A 20,801-nucleotide genomic window follows, 5' to 3' on the forward strand; every position below is an offset into this window, starting at 1 on the left:
GTAAATACAATCATTTTAGCAATATTTGAAACGATCATAAGAACACAGTATCAGAGTATACTCTTACTTTTGGACATTAGTGACTTGGGTTTAATAGGCATGCAGTTAACTAAAATCTTTTGAGTATAAATTTCTAAAGGTAAGTTTGTACCATAGATCCCAGTTTTTGGGTCTCAAGCCTCTGGCTTATAAGAGCTTTGCAGTACACAGAAGCAAGGAAACAGAACTGTCTCATCTCAAAGGTGAAATCGTGCACTTTGTAGGGACATAATGGAATTTAACACCATCAATTGTCACTTTCTTTTCTCCTGTCTGAAAAGCTTTGTAGTCCTTGTGCTGTTTTATTTCCCAGCAAGGAAAGTGATTTTGAGTGGTTGCTGCTTTTTTCAACAGAAATGTCTGTGAAATTTATAGTTCCAATCACTTTTTAAGCTGTTTCTTTCTCTTGTAACTTCCCATTATGTTTCTATATTTCACTGCTTACTCTATCTGAAACATTATTTATCATAGGTAGTGGTTGCCACATCAGTAGATCTCTAAAATGAAAAGAGACTAGAAGGGTAAAATATTTGGGGGTGGGGTTAGTTTGTGTAGCTTGTGAATTTGACAGACTATTTGTCTGATCAGTTTCCCCTATGTAGTCAGTCAGTCCCCCTGTTTGTGAGGATCTTTCACACTGCAACGGGAGAGAGAAACATTTTAGTAAAAATCACACAATTGTCAGAGGGACTCAGAGGTAAATGTAGCATGTGAACTTTTTTAACTTTTAATTTTAAATTGAAAGGACCTGTTGGTTTTATCCAATTTAGTTATTTGGGTTTCTAGTTTTTCTTTATAGCGACAGTTTGATTTCTTTGTTTTCAGCAGCCCTGGATGTCCATTATGAATACAAACTGACTTTGTCTTTGGCATGGCCATGTCTGCTTAGGATGTGAGATAGCAAGATGATGATGCTTTTAGTTGACAGAGCACACATTTCATATCTGTCTTGGCCTTTTTAAGGGATGGATAAATCCAGTTCAGGATTATAGAAGTCACGATAGGCTTGGTGGGAAGGAGAAAACAGAAAGGATTCATTACTACTGCAGCCTTTTCTTTACCTTGGTACAAAAAGTGTCATCGGAACAACAAAAACCTTTGCAGGCGTGAGATCTATAATTCTTGGCATGGTGACTGTTTTATCAATGTAAGTGGATCATTACATGGACTTCCAGCAAAAACTGCTGGAATATCTTCTGTGCTGGCCTGTCTAGGTTACAGGTATCTTCCCTGTGTTCATTTAACAGAAATTTGGCTTTTTATGAATATGGAAAAGATAGACCAACTTCAGTTTAGCCCTCCACATTCCAATTTATGAGAGAATTGTTGAGAAACTCTGTTAAAAATCTTCTTAGTAATAACCTCCAGTATCATAGGCAATTAATATCCTTAGCTGATAAAACCTCTTTTTGAGCCACTTGATTCTTGTGACCTCATATTTTAATTTTAAACTTTTATTCCTAGCTTCAGCTTTATCTCTTAGGATTAAATTCACTTGATATTAATGATTGTACTAAGTTTTAGGTAAAAGTCAAGGTGGAAATTAATCCTAAATTCCATCTGTTACCACTTTAATCATTCAATAATTTTCCTCTGCTTCCACGTCTGTCTTCGTGAAGCTCTTTGTCACAAAGTAACTTTGAAAAGGTATGTTGAATTTTATTGGATCAGGCAAATGCTACCCAGCCATAAGTTTATCAAGTTTTTTCCTTCATTTGGCACCACAACATTAAGTAAGTTTTGGTCTAAGACAGAGGTGGGCAAACTACCGCCCGCGGGCCATATCCTGCCCGCGGGACTGTCCTGCCCGGCCCCTGAGCTTCTGGCCTGGGAGGCTAGCCCCCGTCCCGTCCCCTGCTGTCCCCCCCGTTCCCCGCAGTTATGCCGCCGCACGCTCATGCAGGGCAGCGCGGCAGTGTGTCTGGCTCCGGTGCGGCTCCCAGACATGCCGCTCTGAGCAGCATGGTAAGGAGGCCGAGAGGTTGGATAAGGGGCAGGAGGTCCTGGGGGGCAGTCAGGGAGCAGGAGGTGGTTGGATAGGGGGTGGGGTTCTGGGGGGGGCAGTTAGGGGTGGGGGGTCCTGGGAGGGGGCAGTCAGGGGACAGGGAATGGGGGGGGGGTTATATAGGGTGGGGTTCTGGGGGGGCAGTTAGGGGACAAGGGGCGGGGGGTCCTGGGAGGGGGCAGTCAGGGGACGGGGAATGGGGGGAGGTTGGATAGGGCAGAGGTTCTGGGTGGGGGGCAGTCAGGGGACGGGGAGCGGGGGGGGTTATATAGGGGTGGAGTCTTGGGCAGGCGGTCAGGGGACAAGGAGCGGGGGGGAGGGGGTTGGATGGGTGGGAGGTTCTGAGGGGGGTGGGAAGTGGGAGAGGCCAGGCTGTTTGGGGAGGCACAGCCTTCCCTATCTGGCCCTCCATACAATTTTGCACCCTGAAGTGGCCCTCAGGCCAAAAAGTTTGCCCACCCCTGGTCTAAGAAAACCTTCAAAAATTGTTTGCAAGACTACATAACTTTAGCTAAACTGCCTTTAACTTGTCATATTAAAGGTGCCTGTGATCAATAGTGTACTAGTGATAGCAGCCAGTTTCAGACTTCAGGTGTGCAGAACATCTACATGAGTTCTCTACTTCTGCTAAACATCATTTTCTGGACTCTGTATTTCCACAGTGATTGATTGTCATGTCAGTGCTGCAAAATCTGGTTATGTCACCGCTCTTCCCATGCTCTGTTTAAATTTGTTTAGAATGCCTCTGTGGGTATGCTTGAGGCATTGTAGCTCTCTCTCAATAATCCTTTTTATTGATGAGTAGAATATGAATAATGTGTCTTGCTTTTTCCCCTCAGAGTGGGAGGAATCTTGTTTGGTTCACTTTTATGAAATTTCATTGAGCTTATTGTATTCGGCTGTCTTCACTTGTAGTACTGGAGATTTTTAAATTTTAAATTAAGGGGGGGCACTGGACTGGGACTCAAGACCTGAGTTCTATTCCTCTGCCTGCCACTGGTGGTTTGCTGGGTGATGTCACCTCCTGGTGCCTCAGTTTCCCTATCTGTAAAATATGGGTAATATTTGCCACCTTTGTAAAGCACTTAAAGATTTATGGATGAAAAGTGCTATATTAGAACTGATGGTTGAGGGCACAGATGTCCATTGTCCCTTCTTGAGGCAAGCAGTCACTTAAACTTTTAGGTATATTTAAACATAGAGTGTGTTAGAGATCTCTCCTAGCTGGTGCAAGACAGAAACTCAAGCCTGAAGAGTGTACAATTATTATAAATGGTACTTTTAAAGTAATTATTAAATGTAAATAATTTGTTTAATCTTCAGACTGGCCAGTAGTTTTATTTTTTCAGCATTTAATGCCCATCTGGGATGTCATGTTCCAGATAACACTGGTCAACAGAGCATTAACAAGTAGCATGTTTTAAAAATTTCAACAATAAAAAGCAATCAGTACTCTGTATTTCTTCCTTCTTTGCATTAATTTCACCATAGCGCACAAATAGTAGAAATAATGACACACATGGTCAGTGTAAACAAATCTGTTTTACTTGTCACCTTCACAAGAGATCTGCAGCATTGATAAATGTTATCTGGAGTTCTGTGCATTGAGTATCAATAGTGAGCCTTTTTCTGTTCTGCCCTGTCTGCCCAGACATCCCAGAGCAGCAGTCTCTAAAAGCCCTTTCCTTTGAAACCTCCTCAAAATGCACATCTCCTGTAAAGACTGTGATTGTTCACTTTAACCTGTAGGTGCTATGATTTGTTGTTAACACTAAAAACAAAATCTGCTGCACTGTTGAACATCCCTGTCACGTGGTCAGCTGGTGCTTTTTGAACTTTTTTCTTAGGGTATGTCTACACTACGAAATTAGGTCGAATTTATAGAAGTCAGTTTTTTAGGAAGCGATTTTAATTGTGTCAATTGTGTCTCCCCCACTAAGCACATTAAGTCGGCAGAGTGCGGCCACAGTACTGAGGCTAGCGTCGACTTTTGGAATGTTGCACTGTGGGTAGCTATCCCACAGTTCCCGCAGTCTCTGCCGCCCATTGGAATTCTGGGTTGAGCTCCCTGATGGGGCAAAAACATTGTCGTGGGTGGTTTTGGGTACGTCGTCAGTCGCCCCTCCCTCTGTGAAAGCAACGGCAGACAATCGTTTCGCACCTTTTTTCCGTGCGGGCACCATACTGCTTTCAGCAGACAGTGCAGTAGGGCTGCAAACCGTTGTCATCAAACTACCGCTTCTGCTGCCACTCTGCTCTCCTGGTGGTCTCGCAGGTCCTCTATATGACCATCGTCATCCGCCGCTTCCGCTGCAACTCTCCTTGGCTGCTCTTGTCTCGCCATATCACGGCAAGCGTGCAGCCCGCTCAGCTGTTGTGTCCTGGCAGCAGACGGTGCAGTAGATCTGCAAAACTGGTCATCCAACCACCGCTTTCCCTGCAACTCTGCTCTCCTGCAGACGCCATACCACGGCAAGCATGGAGCCCGCTCAGATCACCGTGGTAGTTATGAGCATTGTAAACACCTCGCGCATTATCATGCAGTATATGCAAAAGCAGGCGAGGAGGCTAAGGCAGCGCGGTGACGAGAGTGATGAGGACATGGACACAGACTTCTCTCAAAGCACAGGTCCTGGCAATTTGGCTATCCTGGTGGCAATGGGGCAGGCTCATGCCATGGAACGCCGATTCTGGGCCCGGGAAACAAGCACAGACTAGTTGGACAGCATAGTGTTGCAGGTCTGGGACGATTCCCAGTGGCTGTGAAACTTTCACATATGTAAGGGCACTTTCATGGAACTTTGTGACTTGCTTTCCCGTGCCCTGAAGCCCCAGAATACCAAGATTAGAGCTGCCCTCACAGCTGAGACGTGAGTGGCGATAGCGCTCTGGAAGCTTGCAACGCCAGACAGCTACCAGTCAGTCGGGAATCAATTTGAAGTGGGCAAATCTACTGTGGGGGCTGCTGTGATCCAAGTAGGCAACGCAATCACTGAGCTGCTATCAAGGGTAGTTACTCTGGGAAACGTGCAGGTCATAGTGGATGGCTTTGCTGCAATGGGATTCCCTAACTGTGGTGGGGCGATAGACGGAACGCATATCCCTATCTTGGGACCGGAGCGCCAAGGCAGCCAGTACATAAACTGAAAGGGGTACTTTTCAATGGTGGTGCAAGCACTGGTGGATCACAAGGGACGTTTCACAGACGTCAACATGGGATGGCTGGGAAAGGTACGTGACGCTTGCATCTTCAGGAACTGTGGTCTGTATGAACAGCTGCTGCAAGGGACTTACTTTCCAGACCAGAAAATAACCATTGGGGATGTTGAAATGCCTATCGTTATCCTTGGGGGACCCAGCCTACCCCTTAATGCCACGGCTCATGAAGCCGTACACAGGCAGCCTGGACAGTAGTCAGGAGCTGTTCAACTATAGGCTGAGCAAGTGCAGAATGGTGGCAGAATGTGCATATGGACGTTTAAAAGCTCGCTGGCACAGTTTACTGACTCGGTTAGACCTCAGCGAAACCAATATTCCCATTGTTATTACTGCTTGCTGTGTGTTCTACAATATCTGTGAGAGTAAGGGGGAGACATTTATGGTGGGGTGGGAAGTTCAGGCAAATGGCCTGGCCGCTGATTACGTGCAGCCAGACACCAGGGCAATTAGAGGAGCAAAGCAGGGCACGCTGCGCATCAGAGAAGCTTTGAAAGCTAGTTTAATGGCTGACCAGGCTACGGTGTGACAGTTTTGTTTGTTTCTCCTTGATGAAAACCCGCCCCCTTGGTTCACTCGACTTCCCTGTAAGCCAACCGCCCTCCCCTTCCCCTTCGACCACCGCTTGCAGAGGCAATAAAGTCATTGTTTCAAGTTTATGCATTCTTTATTAATTCATCACACAAATAGGGGGATAACTGCCAAGGTAGCCCAGGAGGAGGGAAGCACCGGATTGGGTGGGGGAGGAGGGAAGGACAAGGCCACACTGCACTTCAAAACTTATTGAATGCCAGCCTTCTGTTGCTTGGGCAGTCCTCTGGGGTGGAGTGGTTGGGTGCCTGGAGCCGCCGCCCCCGCCCCCCGCGTTCTTGGCCATCTGGGTGAGGAGGCTATGGAACTTGGGGAGGAGGGCGGTTGATTATACAGGGGCTGCAGTGGCGGTATGTGCCTTTCCTGCACCTCAACCCTATGCTGGAGCATATCAGTTTGATCCTCCAGTAGCCTCAGCATTGCATCCTGCCTCCTCTCATCACGCTGCCGCCACCTCTCCTGTTTCTCCAGCCATCTGTCCTCTCGCACGTCCCTCCTGTCCTTATGTTCATTTTGTGCTTACCTGGAATCTGACATTGTTTGCCTCCATGCGTTCTGCGGGGCTCTTTCAGTGCGGGAGGGCTGCATGAGCTCAGAGAACATTTCATCACGAGTGCGTTTTTTTTGGCCTTCTTATCTGCGCTAGCCTCTGGGATGGAGATGTTAGTGGCAGTATTGAAACATTTGCAGCTGTGGGAGGAAAAAAAGGGAGAGTAAAACTGAAAAAGACACATTGGCCATTTAAAAGGAGGGACTGATGTTTTCAGTAACATGCAGCACAAACCCAACTAACCCCCCCTGACCCCCCCCCACACCTAATTCTCTGGGATGATCAATTCACCGCTTCCCCCACCACGTGGCTAACAGCAGGGATGATTTCTTTTCAGCCACAGGCAAACAGCCCAGCAGGAACGGCCACCTCTGAATGTCCCCTTAATAAAATTCCCCTATTTCAACCAGGTAACCATGAATGATATCACTCCCCTGAGGATAACATAGAGATAAAGAACGGATGTTGCTTGAATGCCCAGCAAACACCGGGACCACACGTTGCCATGCTTTCTTATGCAATGATTCCAGACTACGTGCTACTGGCCTGGCGTGGTAAAGCATCCTACCATGGAGGACGCAGTAAGGCTGCTGTCCCCAGAAACCTTTTGCAAAGGCTTTGGGAGTACCTCCAGGAGAGCTTCATTGAGATGTCCCTGGAGGGGACTTTTCCAGTAGCTGTACTGGCCACGAATGCATCCCAAGTCTTCAGGGCAAATTAATCATTAAACACGCTTGCTTTTAAACCGTGTATTATATTTACAAAGGTACATGCACCAGAGGTGTCTTCTCCGCCTTCAAGGTCCGGGAGCCCGGGTTGGGAGGGTATTGGTTCCAGGGTGATGAACAGTTTCTCCGCTTGCCTGGTGTGCGCTATCTTCAGCCTCCCCCTCCTCGTCATCTTCCTCATCCCCCAAATCCTCATCCCTGTTCCGTGAGACTCCCTTGCAGAAGTCCACGTACAGGTGTGGGGTAGTTGTAGGGGCACCTCCTAAAATTGCATGCAGTTCATCATAGAAGCGGCATGTCTGGGTCTCTGATCCCGAGCGGGCGTTTGCCTCTTGGGTTTTTGGTAGGCTTGCCTGAGCTCCTTAAGTTTCACGTGGCACTGCTGTGGGTCCCTGTTATAGCCTTTGTCCTTCATGCCCTTGGAGATTTTTACAAATATTTTGGCATTTCGTCTTTTGGAACAGAGTTCTGATAGCAGGGATTCGTCTCCCCATACAGTGATCAGATCCAGTACCTTCCATTCAGTCATGCTGGAACTCTTTTGCGATTCTGGGACTCCATAGTCACCTCTGTTGATGAGATCTGCACGGTCACCTGTGCTGATCAGCTTGCCACGGTGGTCAAACAGGAAATGAAATTCAAAAGTTTGCGGGGCTTTTCTTGTCTACCTGGCCAGTGCATCCGAGTTGAGAGCGCTGTCCAGAGCAGTCACAATGGAGCACTCCGGAATAGCTCCCGGAGGCCAATACCATCAAATTGTGTCCACGCTATCCCAAATTCGACCCAGCGTTGTTGATTTCAGCGCTAATCCCCTCGTCAGGAATGAGTACAGAAATAGATTTTAAGAGCCCATTAAGTCGACAAAAATGGCTTTGTTGTGTGGACAGATGCAGGGTTAAATCGATCTAACACTGCTAAATTCAACCTAAACTCACAGTGTACACCAGGGCTTAGATTGTATGCTCCTTGGGGAAGGAACTGTGTCTTACTCTGTTCTGTACAGTGTCGTGCACAATGTCTATACTCAGCAAATAAATAATTTTAATACAAGCTCTTCTTCCCCCCATTAGCTGTTCTTCCTTAATATTGTCTCATGTAAATATTATTTTATGTGACAAGTTGTTAGAGTTGTCTGAGCAGTTACCTAATGTACAACATCAGTTGAACAGACAATAACAATTGTTGAGGTGTCCTTAAAAACCTTGAGCAACTGGATCTACTTTACAACAAAAACAATTCCTTAGCACGTAGAGTATATGCTGATAAAATAAAAATTACCTCCTTGATGACACTTTAATTGGTTGGATACAAATCAAACACATGGCTTTCCTTTAAAGTTTTGTTTTATTTACAGTGTTTTTTAAATTAATAGTTAAGGCCCTTTGTTCAGTTTTTAACAATTTTTACCAAAATATTCCCAGGTTTTAAAAAGCTGCTGTTTGGTTTTTACTGATTTTCACTAGAATTTTGGACCACTCATGTACCTGAAAATACCGATTATGTTAAGAAAATCTAATAAGTTATATTAGTTAGATGTGTTTGTTAATAAATTAGTCTATCTGTTAAAGTAAGGCAATGTAATGGAAGATGCACATGTGTAGACATGCATATGTGTACATACTGTTAATGTACAGTTTGTGAAAGAAACCACAATATTAAACCTCTTTTACTTACTTTTCTCTATTAGTTCTTTTCTGCCCTCCCATCCGTCCCCCTGTTAATCCTGATATTTACTCAGAAAACTGTGAAGTTAATATTTTGCACCTAAGAACATAAGAATGGCCATGCTGGGTCAGACCAAAGGTCCATCTAGCCCAGTATCCTGTCTTCCGACAGTGGCCAATGCCAGGTGCTTCAGAGGGAATGAACAGAACAGGTTATCATCAAGTGATCCATCCCCATCGCCAGTTCCTAGGTTCTGGCAAGCAGAGGCTAGGGACACCATCCCTGCCCATCATGGCTAATTGCCATTGATCAGGGTGGATTTGATTTAAATCACTAGTCAGGAAGACTCGATTTAATCGTGGATTTCTACATAAAAGTGCATTCTTGTTGGTTGTTGTTGTAACCTTAATACATATTCTTCACAACTCAGAGATAGATGTAGGTTTCATTTTTAGAAGGTACACACTGTATATTTTAAAGTGATTTATTTTGAAACCTTTTCAGATTAGTTTTACAGCTATATCAGAAAATGAATGATTGGTTATTTCATTTCCCAAAGGTAATTGAAGCAGATATTTATGAAGTCATTGGGAGGTGAACTATCTCCAATTCAACAGGTTAATCATCAATATTTGGAGGATTTTCTTGCCATGCTGTATTAGGAGGAGAACCTCACCAGACAGACATTTTAATTGTTTTATTTTATTAAACAACAACATTATGTATTCTGTTTTTTTTCTTCAATAGCAAACATAATATTTTAACAAAACAAGCATATGAATTTTTGAATTTAGTTAAACATTCAAGTTTTTTAAAATCAGGTTTGTTTTTTGTTAAAATTGTTTTTAACTAAAATAGTTAAATGAAATATTTTCTTTAAAAAAACAAAAATTAAATAGACTGTGAGCCAGGTCAACATGAGAAGCTTAAAATATTGGCTAATGCAGCTAACTCAATAGTCTTCACCTTCATTTCCCTGTTTGTTCATAATCTGAAAAAGAAAACAAGCTTTCCTGCTTTTTCAGGTTCCAAACGATTTCTCAATGTGGAATGAATTAGTCCAAAGGAAGAAAATATTCTTTCTACATTGGCAGAAGAAGCTACTGCTGTTAAAAGTGAGATTATCACTTCAACAGTCTCTGAATCCAAGTGTTTAAGTGATTTCCACCAGTTCACTGGTGTGACTTTCTTTAAAACAGCATCAGCAAACATCTGTTTCTTGAATGGTTCACCCTTAGCTCTGAAGTTTATTAATAGTTGCCGTTATGGAGGGATGATTGCTGGATGTCCATGTCATAGCCAACTCCTCTTCTTCAGCAGCTAAGGTTTGACCCTGGTACACAGTATTGAGAATATTTGCAAGAAAATGAGCTGGAGATAGTGCTTGTCCCATTCTTTTTTAATGCTTGTAATTTAACTCTGTCATTGCATATTTCTCTTTTTAAGATCTCACTCAGTTCCTTCCAGATTTCAACAGCATCAGCAACAAAACAGCTATTTATTTCCCTGCGCTTTGTTCAAGGCTACAGAAATAGGTTTCAGGGTACTCAGCATGTGTTCAACATTTCTCTTAAGTCCAATGTTGAGAACTTTGGTTGTGACAGTGCACCTATTTTTTCCTGATTTTGTTCACACTGTCATCAGATTAGGCCAGTTCTTGATATAGTGCTCAAAACAGTCCACTACTGAATTCTATTGCACATCTTGTGGGAGGTTTAGGTTGGTTCCTCCCACTTTTTTCAGAGCAGCTGCCGCAAAGTGGTTGTTACAGAAGTATTTTGCAATTTCAACAATATTAGGCTTTATTTCTGGAACACTGCAGTCTTTGGCTAGGAGGTGCATCAAATGAGCACTGCAACCGTATGTTATTAGCTTGGGACTGTCTTCTAAATATCTTCTCATCTTGGATTCATTTGCAGCATTGTCTGTGACCAAGCTGCATACTAGACATTTGAATTTTTTTCACAGTTTGTTATAGCTTTTACTGCTACTTTTGTAAGCATTCTGCTGTGTGTGCATTTCCTGATGTATCAATTGTTTCTGTAGGGAAGACATTCCTTTCTTCTGTTGTCACACAAGCACATACAACAGGATCATTGTGGACATTGCTCCACCCATTAAGATTCAGGTTAACAATTTCACCCTCTAGACCTCTCGCACGCTGCTCAATTTCTCTTTCATGCACATTATCCAGTAATTTGCCTGTGAAATCTGCTCTGTTGGGTGGACTGTATCCTGGTCTTCATGACTGAACCATGTTGTTAAAGTGTGAGTTCTCAATCATACAGAAAGGAGAGTTTGTTGCATAAACAAACGGGACAATTTTTTCATCAATTACCTCTTTTTGTAATCTGCTGGTTCTTATCACAAAATTATCTATGGTTGTTTCAGGATGATGGAGATTTTTTTTTCTTTTTGCTACAGGTGATATACTGTGGCAATGTGACATACATGATGTGACTGAAACACTATCATTGGCAGATAACTCTGAAACTATAGAAAATGATGGTGATCTTGAAGGTGGATAGTCTTTAGAATCCTGTATGTTGAGGATGGATTTTCCTAAACAAAATAAGTCAATGCAGTTATTTAAGTATTATTATCATACTGCTTATTTAGTATTACTCATTGCATTCACTGACACTCAGTACTACTTTAAAGGTGAAATTGTAAAAGGAAGATCTGCCTATTTCAGCTATTTTTTATCACAACTGCATCTAAAATGAACCATACAGTAACAGCTATATTTTTTGCTCAAAGATGAGAATCCAAGAACAGTCCAGAAGGACGACAGGCAGTCCTTAAGAAAGAAGTATGAAATAAAAAAAGTTTACCAACCTGAAGATCCTGTATGTTCAGACATGTTCCTTTAATCATCTTCAGTGCATCTTCCTCCTGAGAAGGAACACTTCTCGTGATGTTGTTTCATTCGGCCAACCCGGCCTTGCATTTCTTTGTTGCACTGTTTGCATTTTTCACGCATGCCTGTCTTACCCACAGGTAGAGGAACTTCATTAAAATATTCCCAAACTGGGTCTCTTTTATGGCCTGCTGCCATTATAGGTTTTCCCTTCTAGTGAGAGAATGGTATGGTAGATCTCAAATCAGTGAAGGCTACACTCAAAAAGACCTTAAGACTTCTGGAATATTGTGCTCAAAGAGTTTCACTTTTGTTTCTTCTGCCTGTCCCTCCCTTCTCACGTTTATCTCCCGACTGTCCAGATCTGTTCCGCCCCCCAACAATCTTCTATTCACTGAACTTTTTGAAACTTTGTACTTTTAGAGAGAGGTAAGGGATTGACTCTGTGTACACAAATTTGCAGAGGGGACAGTAGGGTTGAGGTCTGTTGTTTCTCACCTCTATGTATTATTTATTTAAAAAAATGTTTGCTGTGAACAAGCATGTTATCTCTGGAGACACAAATCCACAGTTTGAGAACTGCAAAACTAAGCATCTCTGATAGTGCTCAGTCTAGAAAATATTGAGTCCCATTGGGCAGATAGAAAGATTAACCTAAATAATCTGTTCAGAAGTGCCTGGGACCCCATAAAATTGGGTCCCTAATCCATGAACTATTGGAACTCATTTACAAAACTTTTCTTAAACATTACATTAATATATTGTCTCATGCTATAGCATTAGAATTTATAATCCCTATTACATTATAGCTCAAAGATATCTTATCATGGATCTTTAGATAGGTTTTTTCCTCAAAAAGCATTTTATCAAAAAAATCCGATTTAAATTTAAAAAAAAAAATTTTTAAATCATTGATTTTTATCCACCCTGCCCTTAATGGACCTATCCTCCATGAATCAATTTTCACTTACTTAATTTTTTTAATAAACTCCAATAAATTCCTAGGAAATCTTAAAATAAAAACTGAAAACAAAGTGCTTTGTGGGTGCTGTAGCCACAAGAAGTTCTGTTCATTGAGATAGTGCTGACTCGGGGGCCAAAATTGGAGCTCCACTCTCCTTAAGATCATAATCTACATGGTGGGGTAATACACATTATGGGGTTTAAATTCTAAAGCATACTAAGTTGTTGCGCATTAATTGGTCCATGTAGACCCTGCTGGTACAGCATTCTCGGGAACGTTGAGTGTGCAACATAGTGCTGTTTGAAATAGAACTGAGTTAAAGCAAGGAGACTGTAAGTCCTAACCCACTAATGCAGTTGACATTTCTTAGTTTATCTCCTTATTTTATATTGCTATTTAGTAACAAAACCTAGATTGCTTAAATTATACCAGTACAAAAATTAACATCTCACTTTCACTGGTCACGCTAATGTTTTGCCAACTTGCCTTGGGTCAAATATTTCAGTAAGACTGCTTATTCTGCAATGAACAGCTGTGCAGATATTCCTTATGCTGGAGCTTTACATGTTTTCAGTTGGTTTTTATAATGGCTATAGATTTCCTGCAAAATTAATTATTGGTTGTAGTTAGTTAACTGGAACAGGAATTACCTGTCTTCATTCAGTTAACTTCCTGGCTGCTTGAAATCCCAGTTTTTCTCCCTGATCCAAAAATTCCTAACTTTGCCTAATAAAACGATCAAATCCTGCCCTCCCAAGTCTTCTGATTTCCCAGGGTTTTATCTTTCTTCCTGATCTTCAACCCTGCCACCTGTATGATATACTATAACCTGTTTAGCTAAGGTGCGTATATATAGACTGTAATCAGCAGATAAACATTGTAATACTTTTGTAACAGCAAAATTTACAAAAATAAATGATATTGTAATTTTAAATTGTTTAATTTTATGTTCCTTTTTAAACAGAACTAAGCAATTTAAACGTTTTTACAGCTGTCTGATTAAATGCTCTTGAAGAATTTGTACACTTCCTATTTTTTAAACAAAGGTTTTGATTTTATTTTGATTTCTAGGTTACACACCAGCTTTGGCCTGTGCTCCCAATAAGGATGTGGCTGATTGTCTAGCTCTCATTTTGGCCACGATGATGCCTGTTTCATCAAGCAGCACTTTACCTTCCCTTACATTCAATGCCATTAATCATTACACCAACACCTCAAAAACTGTCACGTTTGACTCCTTGCCAATCATGAGGAGTGAACATAGCTCTTATTGTAGTTTCAACAACATTGGCAGGGAAGATGGCTACCCATATACAGAAGAGGATGAGCTTAATGACTCAGATTCTGAGACCTATTAAGAAGCTTCATCTGGAGGTCTGAAGAGTGAACCCAGTCATCTGAAGGTCAGAATTGTGCTTTTGGAAAAAAAGCAGTCAGTGTTTAATTACAAAAGAGGACAGACCTACGAGAAGATTTGGAGGTTTTTTTTTAATTGTGGGTGCATATGAAAGATCTGTGTGTGACACTAGGAGGATTTTAAAAAGCAGGTTTTGCAAAAGAAGCATAAATTCTTGAAAAATACTTGGAATCTACAGCAAAAAAAATTAAGAATGTCAAAACTGTTTTATTTAATTGTACATTACCATTTTGTTTGTGGTGCCAGGAGTAACTTCTCCAGACTCTGCACCCTAGTCTGTGTAAATGAACAACACTATTGTACAACAAAAAGGACACTAGATTTAACTATAATCAATAAAACTAAAACCATTTTGAAGGCAATAAATGAGTTTGGTACAGTAGGCATTGTGTGTGCAGCAAATTGCCAAAGGACCAAATAACTTAAAGATTTTTTTAATTAAATACCTTTTGTGGAAACTGGAATAGGTTAAATGAGATGTTGTCTTAACCCAACCTTAATTATTTCTCGGAATGAAGCTTAGATTTGGTTTTAAATGTTGATTTTTTTTATAATCTAAAAGCCTTCCGACACTATTAAATGTACCATGAAAGAAAGCAGATGTATCTTTCAGTTTTGTTTTTTCTTTTAGATTAAACAAAAATGAACTTGTCATACTTTTATAAAGCTTAAAAAAAACCAGCTAACAAGGTGCAGTCAGGGTGAAACGTGTACAGTATAATAAACAAGGGGAGGGGTGGGATGGAAACAGTAATTGTTGCACAGTTTTAGATTTTTAACTTCTGGGTTTTAAATTGAGATATTTTTATTTAAATACATGAAGGGTAATTTACTGAGAAAATGAAACTGCATAAAAATTTAAATGGAATCTCCTGACACCCTGTTGTGGCTGAAAGTTTTTAGGGAATGGATTTATCAACAATTCACCCACTTATTTACATCATAAAGTTTGTAAGTGAGATGAAGTCTATGCCTCCAAATTGTATTTCTTTTAAATCCTGGAGTTCTGAGTGGGGGTGGGAGGAAGATGAATTTAAAAGAAAGTTTCCCTGTTATCAAAAGGTAGAATGTTGGATCTTCAGGAAGAAATATCTGTGGTGTTCTCCATTTAAAAAATCAATAGACGATGCAGGCCCCTGTAGTGTACTACAAACTTGCCCTCAGTCTTTTTATTTAGAACAGACTACTGTTTAAAAAAAATAAAAAATAAAAAAAGGTGCCTGAAAAATGGAAGACTTCAAAGTTTGTCTGTTAAATGAGTATTTAGTTTATTGGGTTCTGCTTTAACTATAACTATTACTTTTAAAGTGACATTGCTTACGTACATGCAAGGGATTCTTGCAGGTCCAGGTAAAATACAAATAAACTGAATCCCAATTACCTTTTATCCTTTTTTGTATTGTGAAACTGGAAACCTTAATGCCATTGTAAATTATCAGCTGGTTTTCTGAACATAAAGTGTGGAAACACAGGACAGTATTTTGATCTATTTGATAATTTTGTGGGTTTTTTGAAGAATTAATGAGCATGTACATAGAAATAGTGATTGCTTGAATACTGTATTTACCTGCACTCTTTCAGTACATCAAGATTCCTGTATATTTTACAGAGTATAATAAAACCCAGATGTGAGTTGTATTTAATGAATAATTTATTTGTATCTGTGTACCATACTGAAGCAGTAATTACAAAGATTCTTTTGTTGAATAACTATTAGAATTTATAAAATTTATTTTACAAAGGCTTTGCTGTCCTTTTAATTCCAAAGTGCATGTAAATAATTTCAGATTTACAATCACTTTACAAGGAAGACTTAAATGATATTTAATTACTGTTTAGAATCTAGATTATCTTGTAAGCATCACTTTCTTGTTAGGAGTTCATAAATATTAATGGCTGAAACAGCATATTGCATATATGACCCTTCTACACTATAGAAAAAGTTGGGGAGTCCATGCTTTTTCTCTACCACACTGTCCTCTGAATCTTCTTTGGAGTTCTTTATTGTTTAGCCACACTTTTTGATTCACTACATCTTATCAGTAACCTGGTAATTTCTATGATGATATGATTTGAACCAGTTGGGACAAGGTTTTCCCCACACTGCAAAGAAGAGAATTGATTTAGGTTACATGTTTGTTGTTTAAAAGCTAACTTCTGTGATATTTCAGTTACTGGTGCTTTTCAGTTTTTGCTGCTCCATCAGAACAGTCAGAAGGTCATACTGAATGCAGCTGCAATCTGTACTAGCAAATGTTTCTGCTCTTAACTCTTCAAGATGTGATAATTTTATCTCAAGATGGTCTGTTGCCTTGGCCTGTATGGGTCCTCCATCCCACCCCCCAGAGAAAAGAGAGAGTAATTTATAGGATGGCTGACAATTACCTAGTTTGAAATGCTCCTAGGTTGAACACTGGGTCACTTAGGGCAAGTCATCAGTCCCCCAAAGAAGCCTATTGGTTTAAATGCATTGCTAACTTTGTTCTGCTTTTAAAAAGGCACTAAAGAGAAATGGAAAAAATATCAATACAACCCTCACCAACCTCTTCTCTTGTTCCATTGCAGCTCACGGTTGGAGGAAGCAGCCTGTGTCTGTTTTGTTCCTTAGAATGGTATTCTTTTTAATTAATGTTCTTGGTCAGCTTGCCATTTCTGTGTCTAAGCTGCCTCTGCCCTTAATGCTGTTATACAAAGATTTTAAAAAATGATCTGAGTTTAGAATTGCAGTGAGCCACCAATATGAACATAAGAATGGCTATCCTGCGTCAGACCAAAGATCCACCTAGCCCAGTGTCCTGTTTTTCTGACAGTGGCTGGTCCCAGATGCTTGTGGGAATGAACAGCCAGGGCAATTATTGAGTGATCCATCCTGTGTCATCCAGTCTCAGCTTCTGGCAGTCAGAGGTCTTGGGACACCCAGAGCGCATGGGGTTGTGTCCCTGACCATCTTGGCTAATAGCCATTGATGGACCTATCCTCCATGAACTTATCTAATTCCTTTTTGAATCCAGTGATACTTTTTTTGGCCTTCACAACATCCCTTGGCAATGAGTTCCACAGGTTGACTGTGCGCTGTGTGAAGAAATACTTCCTTTTGTTTGTTTTTAAGCCTGCTGCCTATTAATTTCAGTGGGTGACTCCTGTTTCTTGTGTTATGTGATGGGTAAATAAAATTTCCTTATGCACTTTCTCTACACCTTTCATGATTGTATACACCTTTACCATATCCCCCCTTAGCTGTCCCTTTTCTAAGATGAACAGCCCCTGTTTTTTAAATCTCTCCTCATATAAAAGCTGTTCCATTCCCCTAATAATTTCTCTTACACTTCTCTGTACTTTTAAAATGCTAATATATATGTTTTGAGATGGGGCTATCAAAACTGTACGCAGTATTCATGGTTTGGACATACCGTGTATGTATATAGTGTCATATTTTCTGTTTTATCTATCCCTTTCCTAATGGCTCCTAACAGTCTGTGAGCTTTTTTGACAGTTGTTTCACATTGAGCAGATATTTTCAGAGAACTGTCCATGATGATGCCAAACTTTCTTGAATAGTAAGAATTAATTTAGACTCCATTATTTTGTATGTATAGTTGCAATTATGTTTTCCAATGTCAAACTCTCAGTATACCTTGAACTGCTGTAGCCAGCTGTTAATGTGCACAGATTTTTTTTGAGTTGTGTACCCATCTGGTCTAATTCTCATTTTCCCAAAGGCCCCTTTTCACCACTCTGATCGTGTAAAAGGGCTTTACAGGTGCATTAGTATACATGAACATCAAATCAGGCCCACTGTTTACAAGAATATGGTCTTATTCCAAAAAATGTGTTTAAAAAAAAAAAAGGCATGCAAATGTGTTTAAAGAATAGGTTGCTATTGAAATGGCATGAAATAGAAAGTTCCACATTTATATATAACAGATTAAACAAGACTGCCTGTGGATACTCTTTTTCAAACTTCTAGAATCACAGAAATGTAGGGCTGAAAGGGACCTCGAGAAGTCATCAAGTCCAGCCACCTGTGATGAGGCAGGACCAAGTAAACCTAGACCCACACTGGCAGGTGTGGGGATTCTCTACCCCTTAACTACCCATATAGTTAGAAAGTTTTTCTTGCTATCTAACCTAAATCTCCCTAGTTGCAGATTAAGATAATTACTTCTTGTCCTACCTTCAGTGGACAGTTGATCACGGGCCTCTATATAACAGCCCTTTACATATTTGAAGACTGTTTTTATCAGGTCCCCGCCTCAGTGCTCTTTTCTCAAGACTAAATTATGTTTGGGTCAAACTTATTTCCAAAGTTCATAGTCTGAATGGAGACTTAATTTGTAACAAATGAGGTGCATGGGTTTAAGCAATTTTTTTTACTTTCATAACTGATGTGGCAAGCTCAGAGGTGCCAGGGCTATGAACTGCCAAGCCTAGAGGTGCTGGGGCTCAGCCCTGGCACACCCTGCCACAAATTAAGCAATTCTTTCCAGAAGAGAACATTGCATACTGTGTCTTGCTAGTATAATTTCTCAATGTACATATTACTGATACATGATTATTATAGCACGCTTTACCCAAGAAGCCTTCTGGGATTATCACCAAGGCTAGTCTGCATTCTGTTTTATCAGTGGACCATTGGAAACTGCAGCTGCTCAAATACATTTGCCTTGCTAAGAAGAGGGAACTGAATGACATGCCATAACCACAGAGCCCAATGAGCTGTTGGCTCAGGGGAACTTTGACTTTAGAGTGATGCTGCATTTGACAAACGAAATTGTCACCCACAGACCGTTGTGTGTGGACTGTACAAAGGAATCCTTACATGCATAATCTCATTAAAATCAATAAAGCTGTTCCCGTGGGTATGGCTTAACAAGATCTGGCCCTTTATTTGTTACTTTTTCTCTGTCGTCTTCTGCTTCCCTCCACCCAAAAGTTTTTACTTCAAAACTCAGAATTGTATGAATAGAATTGGAATTCTCTCTCTCACTCTGACACCCTTTAACAAAGGTATATTTCCTGGTTACGTTGTACCTCTGAGAATTCCGCTTGTGTGGATTATCTCCCTAACTCTTAACATCCCTTCATTAAAATTATGAAGCTAGATTTTTGTCTTAAGCACCATCATTTTTAAAATTCATGACTTGAGACTTTTGCCTACAGCTGTACACCCACCTCTGATAACAACTGAACAAAAATTACCAAGAATCACAAAGTTTAACTACAATGCAGCAACACAAATGATCAGAGTCTGAACTCTTGGTGAGAGTTTTCATTCCCCAAGAAGTCATGAGGGTTCCTATTTTTCTTGTGGAAAAAAAAAAATTAAAATAAAAGGTGGGGAACCAGGATGGGTTTACAGTAGTTGTCTCTGGCTTGAGCTTTGTTTGCCAAGATCAAAGCCTCTTTGCTGTTACACCATATGTGGAATTTCCACCCAAAATACAAAACGCTGTGATTTTTGGTGAAGTTTATTCTGTCTAAGCTTTTCAAAACTGACTTAATGTGGTAGATGCTACCATTTTTGGGTCCCCGATTTTAGATCAGGCCTTGATCTCCAGAGGATGGATGCTTTTTCTGAAAATTAGGATCTTACAAAGTGTCTCACGTTCAGGACCCAAAATCAATAGTCACTTTTGAAAAATCTTGGCTCTCCTCCTTTGACTTTTGTCCTTTATCATGGGTAGCTATGGCCTGGCCAAATTGGAGACTTATGAATGACTTTGGCAGTATAGGAACCCAAGTAACATGGGTGTCTTGGCAGACTCCTTTTCCTTTCCCCTTCACAACTAGGCTGTTTCCAAATCTTGCTGCTGCTTACGCCACAACATTGCTAAGATCCAACTTTTTCTCTGTCTACCCAACCAGAACTCTAGGCTCTTACTGTGCCCCCAGTACACAAATACAAACACTGCTCTGTCACAGATGCCACCCATGATTCCCTCTGTCTCTCATAACTACCTCTGCACTTTGTTCTGTGCCTAATGTGTAGCCTGGAAGATTCTTCCTGAACAGGTCCATCAAGTTCATTACCTTCCCTGCCTTCAAATCCTCTACAAGGTCAATTTCAGAAATTAATCAATTAATGGCTAAGTAACTGGGAATAGTTTATAAAACACAAACATCTGTATAGACATGAAACTATCAAAATATGTCCAAACACAGCCTTGACCATTTTGCTTTATATTGTTCCCTTTTGTCTGTGGAATGGGGGGCGGGGGGAGAGGGAGGAGGGTGGGTGTTAACCTGTAAGCTTTTCAGAGTAGGGACTTGCCTTTTGTTTATACAACACTAAACACATTTTTGGGTGCTACTGTAATATAAGTAATGGGATAGCACTGCATACGTAGGCACAAAAGAATGGCCAATCCATACTGTCAGGCTGGCTATGGATCTTAATGGCCCAGTGGTCTTTTCCTTTATGCCAGCTCCTAAGTAGCTGTGCAGGGTGGAGCTGTGAACTTGTGGGAAGAAGGTGAACAGTGTTGCCATATTATTTTGATATTCTGATCACGTTAATAATGAGAAAATATTGCTTTCCAAAGTCGTCATGAACCTGTTGCAAAAGCAGTTGGTCAAACACAATGAAATACCAGCTTTTCAGATAGTTCTCTTGTTCTCAAATTCATCAGCCCAATAATTGTTTTCAAATGTAAATACCCTGCTTGTCTTATCCCAGAAACTCTAGCAGTTTGGATGGAATGTATAATGCAATAACCCAGCAAAACACAAATTTCTTGTTCCAGTCATAGAAAAACTTATATTGAAA

At 40.7% G+C, this 20,801-nt stretch overlaps 1 protein-coding gene across 3 annotated transcripts in view; it reads left to right on the forward strand.

Annotated features, from left to right (window-relative positions):
• The window catches only part of ANKRD28 (ankyrin repeat domain 28), a 235,172-nt gene extending 219,390 nt beyond the window's left edge, over window positions 1-15,782 (forward strand). For 2 of the 3 annotated variants that reach the window (XM_074945703.1, XM_074945704.1), the window contains exon 29: window positions 13,690-15,782. In XM_074945703.1, the coding sequence (XP_074801804.1) occupies window positions 13,690-13,976 (287 nt within the window). In that variant the 3' untranslated portion in view covers window positions 13,977-15,782. The remainder of the gene's footprint in view (window positions 1-13,689) is intronic. The other variant, XM_074945705.1, reaches the window with a different exon arrangement.
• Window positions 15,783-20,801: the final 5,019 nt, after the last annotated feature.

The sequence above is a fragment of the Natator depressus genome, chromosome 2 (assembly GCF_965152275.1).
Source record: "Natator depressus isolate rNatDep1 chromosome 2, rNatDep2.hap1, whole genome shotgun sequence".
In the NCBI taxonomy this organism is placed as follows: Eukaryota; Metazoa; Chordata; order Testudines; family Cheloniidae; genus Natator; species Natator depressus.